Source organism: Nymphaea colorata, chromosome 11 (assembly GCF_008831285.2).
Source record: "Nymphaea colorata isolate Beijing-Zhang1983 chromosome 11, ASM883128v2, whole genome shotgun sequence".
Taxonomy (NCBI): domain Eukaryota; kingdom Viridiplantae; phylum Streptophyta; class Magnoliopsida; order Nymphaeales; family Nymphaeaceae; genus Nymphaea; species Nymphaea colorata.
Window position 1 is genome coordinate 3,409,115 of NC_045148.1, and position 10,195 is coordinate 3,419,309.

Here is a 10,195-nt window from a genome sequence, read left to right on the forward strand (position 1 = left end):
TCAATACCAACCTACCTGATGTTGTGTCTGCGCGGACTGATCATGTATCGATTCAAATTACCACCATTCAACTTACCAAGGATAATTCACGATGGTCTGCCCCGATTACTATGGGGATTGCTGGGCGAGGACGCATTGCCTATGTGAATGGGAGAAAGGTTGAACCTGCTGCAGATAGTCTGGCTTGGGATACATGGTTTCTAGAAGACAACCAGGTGAAAACCTGGATTGTTAATTCAGTGCCCCCGGATATCCAACCCCTCATTCTTCGTAAGAAGACTGCAAGGGATATGTGGATTATTTTGGAGCAGATGTATGGTCAAAAGAGAAGGAAAGTTCATGTGTATCAACTTATGAAGGATGTGTATTCCCTGCGACAAGGTGCTCTCTCGGTTGCAGACTTTTATGCAGCATTAAAATCTAAGTGGGAGGACCTTGACTATCATTCTGATATTACATGGAGGTGTCCTCACGACCAGATGCAGTATATGACTGATAAATGGGAGAACAGGGTATTCCTTTTCTTATCCGGGCTGAATGACGACTTTGAAAATATAAGGAGTCAGATTCTTAACTCTGACGAATCATTTAGTATTGAAGATGTCTATTCCCGAGTTGAAGCTGAAGAACAAAGAAGGCTGCTTTTTAGTGGACGAAAGGGGGAAGAACAGTCTGCCTATGTTAGTCATGCCCCTGTGGGAACTCCTCGTTCTTCCCGAAAATGTACACATTGCAAAAAACTTGGTCATACTAGGGATTTTTGTTGGGACCTGTATCCAGAGAAGAAGGATAGTAGGGGGAGGTCTTCTAGTGGGAAGAAGCCTGTATCGTCTGCAACAAGTCTGAGTGATAGGAAAGGTTCTATTTCTGCAGAACAGATTCGTGAGCTACGAGCATATTTGAGCAAGATTGATGTTGGTCAGGCAGATACACCAGATGAGGTGAAGATCAATCAGGCATTGGCTGTTTCAGGGGGAGAAGGTACTTCTTATATGGGTGAATGGATTGTTGACAGCAGTGCCACTCGTCACATGACTGGCAACCCCAAGCTTTTCCATGATTACAAGCTATCCTCGAGAAAGGAACGTGTGTCCCTTGCCGATGGTTCCTTTACTTCTGTGGCAGGGAAAGGGAGTCTTTCCTTGTTAAATAATTTTTTAGTTCATGATGCCTTGCATGTTCCCCATCTTCCCTTAAATTTGTTATCTGTTAGTAAGATTACCAAGGAACTGAAGTGTGAGCTTATATTTTCTGAAAAACGTTGTGTTTTGCAGGACTTGGTGACAGGGAAGAGGATTGGGATTGGTTTGGTGTCTGATGGGCTGTATCGGCTTTCTATACGCGTTGTCACAGCTCTTATGTCAGCAGTCAGCAAGACAGAGAAGAAGGAGGAAGAGTGTCGTCAGTTATTTTTGTTTTGGCATGAACGCCTTGGTCATCTCCCATTTGGGATTTTGAAACATTTGTTCCCTGAACTATGTTCTAGTTTAAACATTTTTATGTTATCATGTGATGTGTGTCAGTTTGCGAAGCATGTTAGAGCTTCTTATCCAATTTCAAATAGTCGTTCTAATAAAGCTTTCTCCTTGGTTCATTCTGATGTGTGGGGGCCTTCGGGCATTCATTCTCGTGGTGGTTTTCAATACTTTATAACTTTTATAGATGATTATTCAAGGTGTATCTTTGTGTATTTGTTGAAAGATCGTAGTGAGGTGCCTCACATTATTGAAACTTTCATCCTCCTAGTGGAAAACCAGTATAAAAATTCTGTCAAGACTTTCGGTCTGATAATGCTCGTGAATATATGTGTCTCACTGTTGAAGAATTCTTTCGAAAGAGGGGGATTGTTCATGAGACATCCTGTAGTTATACCCCCCCCTCAAAATGGGGTTGCTGAGAGGAAAAATCGTCAGTTGCTCAATGTCACCCGAGCCATATTGTTCCAAAGAAATCTCCCAAAATACTATTGGGGTGATGCAATCCTTACTAGTGTCTACTTGATTAATCGCATGCCTAGTCGTGGGCTAAAGGGTCGTACTCCCTACTCTATGCTTCCAGGGAGTAGTCAACCTTTTCACCTTCCTCCTCGAGTCTTTGGATGTGTGTGTTTCATACATAACCACATCCCCAATGTGAAAAAACTTTATCCCAAATCTATTAAGGGCATCTTTCTTGGGTATTCTTCCACTCAAAAAGGTTATAAATGTCTAGATCCCACCACTGGTCGTCTTCAAATTACCAAAGAAGGTGATGATAAGGAAGAGATAGCAAGATTAAAGGGTTTACTATCTACTGAATTTGATCTAAAAGATCTTGGTAAGCTGAAGTATTTCTTGGGTATTGAAATTGCTAGATCAGGTACAACTCTTGTACTTAGTCAAAGGAAGTATACTCTGGATCTACTGAATGAGACAGGAAAACTGGGGTGCAGACCAGCCTCTACTCCTATAGATGCTGGGCATAAACTTGGTAGCAAAGATGGAGAACTGTTGTGTGAAGAAGCTAAAGGGAGATATCAACGTCTAGTTGGCAAACTGATTTATCTCACTCTAACTAGACCTGATATCACATTTGCTGTAAATGTGATGAGCCAGTTCATGCATGCACCTACAGATATGCACTTGAAGGCTGTAGATAGAATTCTGTGCTACTTGAAGAAGAATCCCGGAAAGAGACTTCTATATGTGCAACAAAGATCTCTTGAAGTTGAAGGGTATTCTGATGCAAACTGGGCAGGTTGTGTTGACACCAGAAGATCTACCTCAGGGTACTGTGTCTACTTGGGGGGAAATTTAGTTGTTTGGAGAAGCAATAGACAAGATGTGTGTTCCCGCTCGAGTGCAGAGGCTGAATATAGGGCTGTGGCTACTGGGGTATCAGAATTGTTATGGCTGAAGATCTTACTGACAGATATTGGAATAGAGATTGAAGGGCCTATGAGGATGTATTGTGATAACAAGTCTGTAATTAACTTGGCTAACAACCCGGTTCTTCATGATCGAACAAAGCATGTGGAGATTGACCGTCACTTCATCAGAGAAAGAATTGATGCTAAGGAATTAATGCTACCATACATGAAGTCTGAAGACCAAACTGCTGATATCCTAACCAAGGCCTTAAGTGTAACTCCATTTGAGAGAAATGTATCCAAGTTGGGCATGTTTGATATGTATGCCCAACTTGAGGAGGAGTGTTGACGGGTTTTGTTGTCCGGGTCCGGATCCTTACCCGATCCGGTTTGTCCTAATTAGGACTACTTATATCTCTGTAAACCCTAATCTTTGAGTTAATGAAGTTTCTAAGAGAGAGAGTGTCTGGCTGCTAGTGGGCGTCAGAACTCCTCACCCGTGGTTTTTCTTCCCTCATGTTGAGGGTTTTCCACGTTACCTTGGTGTGCTTTCTTCTACTCTCGTGCATGCTTTATTTCCACAGCATTGAAGTAGATTGCCACTATGTTCGAGACTTAGTTCAAGAAGGAATTGTTAGCACTATTCATGTCTCCTCAGAAGATCTGATAGCTGATATCCTCACCAAGGCTCTTCCCATAGGCGATTTCCTGAGATGTTATAGCAAGCTGAGCATGATTGATATATATGCTCTAGCTTGAGGGGGAGTGTTAAAGAGTATTTCTGAAATATTAGAAAGTTATGGAGGATGTCTTTAAACATTTTCTTATATTTGTTGGACTGTCAGCCAGCCCTAATCTATTTTAAAAGAGACTAGGGTTACGTTAATGAATTAATCCTTTTGGCTCTTTCTCTCTCTCTCTCTCTTGTTCTCTCCTTTCCTCGAAATCTCTCTCATCTCTCTCAATTTGCAACAACATGAAAAGAAAATTGAAGAGCAGAGAAAAGGGGATTTCATCTACATTGTAATGGCATCCTCTATCTTAGGCGTGCCATAGTCCTCTTTATCATTAAGTACATATTTTACACTAGACAGTGTAAAGACAGATGTTTTAATGTTGTTGGATCTGGGTCTCTTATTAGACCCGGTTTTGTTTTATTGTACAAGGCATGTTGTTATAGATATCCCTTAAACTTAAGGGTATTTTTGTAAAGCTGTATATTAGGGAATCAGCCTTGTTTAATATTAATTCGTATTACCCACGTCAAAGTTAATATGGTGGGTAGCTTCTCAGCTGTGTTCTCTTCCTCTTTCCCTTGTTTTATGCAGTGATTGTTTCTGGAAACATGAACGATGTTAGAGCCACGTCTAGGCCTTGGATTGGATTGAAACTGAAAGATGTTTCCTCCAAGATTTAAGAACTCTTTTTGAATCTTCCACCTCTCTGGGTTCCTGTCTCTATTGCCTTATTCTTGTAGTTGACTGGTGTTTTTGCCTCTCCGTTCTGCCCTATTTTATTGTCTTAACCTCCTCTCTGCTTATGTACCCTATATCTATGTTCATATGTTTTGCCTCTACTCTTCTATGTGTATGTTGTTCCACCTTAGGATTCTCTTTCAGCTATCATTAAGATATTTGGTATATTCTGAACTGATTATTATCATGTGTTCTCTTGCATTTATTGTGAGTCATAACCTTAATCTGCTGTGCCTCTATATTTTTGTCTCATCTGACATTGAAATCATTTGTTTTGTTTTTGACAGTCTAAATCTGACCCTGATAGCCATTTAGATTATACTGTTTTACATTCTGTCTCATTCTTGTTCCCTGTCTTAAAAAAAAAAAGAAGAGAAGAGGCAGATTTCAGATCAGATGTTATTTTACCACACCACATTACGCCCATGCAAATCTGATCTAATCTTCTCCTTAAAAAAGGGAAGTCAACGTGGGCGAATTTTATTGACTGGTTCCATTGTTTTCTCTATTCTTGTTTGTTAGTGTTGTCTTTGCTGAGTTATTTTCTCAAATAATTTCTGTTCATTCTTGTCTCTTTTAAAACCTTTCCTTGGATTCTTCCTCGTAGACAACAAGACAAGAAAACAATCCATCTAAGCCAAAGGAAGTGTCTGCATTCTGCAATATCCACAAACATGTTGAAGGCACTACACAAATAGCAACAGCTGCAACATGAAACCGATGACAATGGGAGCAAGAGAGAAAAAGAGAGACAGGGATAGAGGTAGCTCAGGCAAATTGGCCGGCGGTGGGAATCAACGGCAGGAAGATAATTTCCCGGCCTCTAAAGGCCGAGAAATGAGGGAGAAGGAAACGTCTTATGACCCTTTACGAATGTAAATGGCGACGAGGGAGACATTTTGACAGGCACCTGAGGTAGTGAGGCTGGGTAATCGGCGGTATGAATCGACGGAAGGCGGCAGCAATACGACCGATTGATCGACCCCACAAACTACTACTACTTCTTCTTCTTCCTCTTCCTTCCCTAAAACTCAGTACGACCCAAAACTCAGTTCCCCACCTGCCATCGCCGCTCACCGTATGCCGCTTGCCGTCACCGCTCGCCGCCTGCAGTCGCCTTTCGGTGAAGGTTGAAGACGTTTCGATGAAGGTTGAAGACGAACGATCGTGGTTTAAAAGGGTTTGATAATAATTTTAACGTGAACTTTGTAAAAAACGTTAAAAAGTAAAAAAAAAAAACAATAAAATTCAAAATCGAACAACTTTGGACTCAATCAAAGTTGACCGAGTCCAAAAATGGTAAAAAATGACCCCAGGTACGTTGACCGTACCCGGTGTTGCGTTGACCGCACTATTGCCGCACCCAGGGCCACACCCGCACTGGTACCGGTGTTGTATCGGTACCGTGCAGGTACTCCTTAAGAGGAGTACCCGTGTGACAGAGCTTCTCGATCATACAGATCCCTTTTTGGGAAGCTCCTTTATGTAACTGTGACCAGACCAGACATTAGCTTTGCAGTGGGGAAGTAAGTCAATTCATGGAAAGACCCAGGAAAGTTCATTGGGATGCAGCATTAATGGTGGTCAAATATTTGAAATCGTCTCCAGGTAAAGAACTTTTGTTCACAAAAGGCAAGACCTTGGAAGTAGGTAAAGAACTTTTGTTCACAAAAGGCAAGACCTTGGAAGTGGAAGTCTATAGTGATGCTGATTATGCTGGCTCAGTCGAAGACATGAAATTTACCACCGAATTTTGTGTATTTTTCGGAGGCAACCTTATATCTAGTGCAGAATCTAAGTACAGAGCTATGGTTCAAACTGCCACTGAAATGACTTGGGTTGAATCCATGCTATATAGCCAGCCGCATATATTGCAAACAATGCAGTTTTCCATAAGAGAACTAAACATATTGAAGTAGACTGCCATTACATTCAAGACATTGTTCCAGGAGGAATCATAGCCACTATTCATGTATGATCTAAAGAACAAAGTGCAGATGTCTTCACCAAAGCTATTCCTATTGGTGATTTCTCTAGATGTTGTGACAAGCTGAGCATGATTTGCATGCTCCAGCTTGATGGGGAGTGTTGAATTAGAAGACTTTTAAGTTTCTAGGTGATCCTTTGCAATATTTAATAGTTAGGAGTTCTCTTTAAACATTTCTCTGTTTTTGGTTGATGTTATTTGTAAGTCTCTACCGCTGCCCTAATCTAATTATTATTGAGATTAGGGTTACTTAATAAGATGATTTTCTCTCTCTAGGTCTGCCAGTTGTAACATGATGAATCCCTTTTTAGTTACCTTGTTAGGGCTTGATTTAAAGCATAATGATCAAGTAGTGTGGTATTGTATGTAATGGCTGATACTCTAGTCACATGGGTAGTTCAGTAAGGTCCACGTATCTGTGTCGTCGTACCCGTACCCAAAATGGGTACTTTGACACTTGGGTACCTATAGATCCAAACTGGTTATTTTTACTTTGATTTAATTTTTTTCACCTTACTTTTTATTCTATTCTTTGGATGTGAAAATTCAATTGATGTTCATATTTGACTAGGGGGCTGCTTCGTTGTCCATATGTTTAAAGTTTTTCATAGGTTTCTTAAACACACTGCTGCAAGAGCCGTTGATATATATTTTCTATGTTATTTATTTGTTTATGTTGATTTATATTCTTTATTTTGATACATATTTTTTAAGTATTTCTTATTGTTTATATATATATATACGGCCGTACCCCCGCACCCAAGTTTTTTTAAAATGGTCAGTACCCGCACCAGCACCCGTACCCGTACCTATGTGACATAGCTGATACTTGTGTCATGGATAACGCTGGAAAGTTCTATATATTCCTTATTTTGGAAATGGTAGCATTGTTATTGGAAATGGATCGTATCACACTATCTCACACATTTGGAATGTTTCTATTCCTGGCTGGTTCATCTTTTGGGCTTCTCAATGTCCTTCGTGCTGGAAACATCAAGAAAAATATTATTTTAGTTTCTAAACTTGTTCATCACTTCAATTCTTCTGTTGAATTTACTTTGTCTTCTTTTTATGTCAAGTATTTTCAAACAAAGGAGATGCTTGTTAAAGGAGAATGATGTAGATATATGTATATTTTCCAAGAAGTTCCTAATCTAGGTCAGGCTCTAATTCAAGTGATGGACTATATTTTGTTGTCAGCTATGTAAGAGTCTTGTTCTTCATTTTCATTCAAAAAGTGAATGAGCTTCAATTATGATGAAACAAGTAGAGAACACGAAAATATGAAACTGATGAGATAATAGATTGAAAATGTGAAACTATGAGTTTCCTTCCTATCATATTTTTGCTTATTTGAAAATATGAAACACATCTTTTTCTAAAATCTCAGGGAATATATGGGGGTAATTTCACAATTTCTCATTTCTGGCTATGTGTTTAATGATCACTTTATTTTCTGGATATTATCAGCTGGTTCAAAATGGCAATATATACATATATCGCAGAGCTCAAATTCTCAGGTTGCCGAATGGCTAAAAATTAAAAATTTGTCGTTAATAAATTGTCGCTCTAGGAGCATTACCGATGGTTTATGGTGTAACGACTGTTCATAGTATTTTTAGCAATGGTTTATGGTTCAGCAACAGACTTGTAATTTTTAGCCATCCAACATCTGGCTGGTTTGAATCCTCCTATATATATATATATATATATATATATATATATATATATATATATATATAAATAAGTAGCTGTTAAACCTCTGGTACAGAATGCTTTCTGGCCGACCTTTTTGGTGACACTTCCATTATAAGATTACAACTAACCTTTTTATATTGAAAGGTTTTCTTGCATGGTAAGTTTGCAGATAAGGCAGAATTTTCTGCTCCTCAACGTTGCTAAATTCTTCTTTCGGCCATTCCCTCTGTTGGTCTGTGACATTTTAACATCTTTTTCAATGAAAAGTGAATATTTCTTTTCGGTGTTCCTCATGATACGAGATTGCAATAACCATGCATATCTCCTTTTTTGGGATGTTAACAATCATGTGTGTGACTTTTGCAAATGATTGTAGCAATGAAAAGGCCAACCAGTCAAATTTCTCTTCTTCTGCATCTTGTATTTGCTTTATGTTGCAGGTAATTGGAGGATGTAATCGTTGTCAAATGATCAACCGCAATCCCAAATCCACAAGTATGCAACCAGCAAAGGAACCTTTGGCAACGTTGTCCTCTTATAGAAGAGTCAAGGTTGGTTAAGAATCTGTTGGCAGTAAGTATTTACTTCATATTCTTTTGGTTGTTAGTCACTCTTATGGACTCTTGCCATCTGCTTCTGCATCTTATTGGAATGCAAAGTAGAAATTTATTATGAATAGTTAATTATTCTGGTTTTCATCAAAAGAAATTTTGGAGTGAAATATTTGCCTTAAACAGTGAACGGTTTTGAGAAAACTTACAGTGAACAGTTTTGAGAAAACTTTGGTCTTCATTTAGACCTTTTAAGCAGATGGACTTGAACTCTTTACCTCCTTTCCTCTTTAACAAGTCATTTAATAAGTGATTTCAACAGAATAACATCATTAATAGTTTGATGTCGAGTATGATATGCCAACCAGTTCATGCATGATTGGTTACAAGGCTTAGTACTTTTCATGTTGAATGTATTCATTTTCTTTGGAGTACCTTTTTTTCTTTGTCTAGGATAAGGAGATCCTGGTCAAGGCAACATTCATCTGCAGAAGCCTTGGGTTGTCTATCTCTGTGCCACCCGCACTACTACAGTGATATGACCCTGCAAGCAACAGACATAGGATTGTAGCAGCCAAATTTCCTTCTGTCCAACCTTGTCGAGCCATTCCATTTGCTTGCACGGCGAATAGTCTTTTAGAATAAATATTCTTTGGACTTGACACCAACTTCATTTTCACTCTATATTGGATGTCTTATGTTTTTAGGTGATTACTTGTTTCATTCTCCAACTATATGTTAAGCAGAAATTTCGTCTATGTTCTATTAACATCACAACTTTCTATGGTCTTGGGTATAAAAAACATAATTTTGATTATTACTGTTTCCTTCTCATTCTGTGTTGAATGGTTTCAGTAATCAAGGCTTCGTTTGTTGAATCTAATCTTTCCCTTCGTAACATAGGCTAACATCAAATTGTGGCATTTAGGGGAAGATTTTGTTTGGAATTTTGTTGAGGCACAATAGAAGATCATATCCAATTGAAACTAAAAGCATAGCAGAAAGGAACGTTCTAATGCCAATGCTACAAGTCGGAGCCAGAGTTTACCCACGGACAGACTAGATTATTCAGTTGGTGCGAGCTCTCTTATACATAAACCTTTTCTTTCTTCATGTAGGATTCGTTGTACTTCAGATTTGTGTAATCTTTTTTCCTTGTGGAGATATAGAGTGTTATGGTTCAATCTTATTGTTTAGTCCTCAAAGTCTCATATGCTGGAATCTTTCATGCACCGCGTGGGCCTCAAACACTCTTCAGAGCTGTACTAGGGTATGTAAGGCATTAAGGCTGTGGCTGTGTTATGCAAGTTTGGTTATTCCTATATCGAAAAATTAACAGTGCTTCTAAAACGGTTGTCGAAACAGTACTTGGCATGGTGCACTGTTTTTTTTCTTGGATGCATAGTCAATCCGTGTGTTCGATTCAATTGAATCTAAATGTGATTGTGCTAGCAAATAAGATGCATTCCGTAAATGCCTTCTAAAATGGGGCGATGAAGCTGCAAGCAGGAAATGGGTGGAAACGAAGCATTCTATAAATACCTTTAGGGGGTGGTTGATATATCTAGAATTTTAGAATCAAAATGCTCATTTTTTAAGAAATTGAGATTATTAAACAAACATGGCATTTTGTTTT

General features: G+C 38.9%; 1 protein-coding gene across 15 annotated transcripts in view; it reads left to right on the plus strand.

Moving 5' to 3' along the window:
- LOC116264250 (molybdenum cofactor sulfurase) overlaps positions 1–9,919 on the plus strand; it is an 84,671-nt gene extending 74,752 nt beyond the window's left edge. For 8 of the 15 annotated variants that reach the window (XM_050080498.1, XM_050080499.1, XM_050080500.1 and 5 more), the window contains one exon: positions 1,275–8,442. In XM_050080498.1, coding sequence (XP_049936455.1) covers positions 1,275–3,197 — 1,923 coding nt within the window. In that variant the 3' untranslated portion in view covers positions 3,198–8,442. The other 7 variants (XR_004174814.2, XM_031644361.2, XM_031644370.2 and 4 more) reach the window with 7 other exon arrangements.
- Positions 9,920–10,195: the final 276 nt, after the last annotated feature.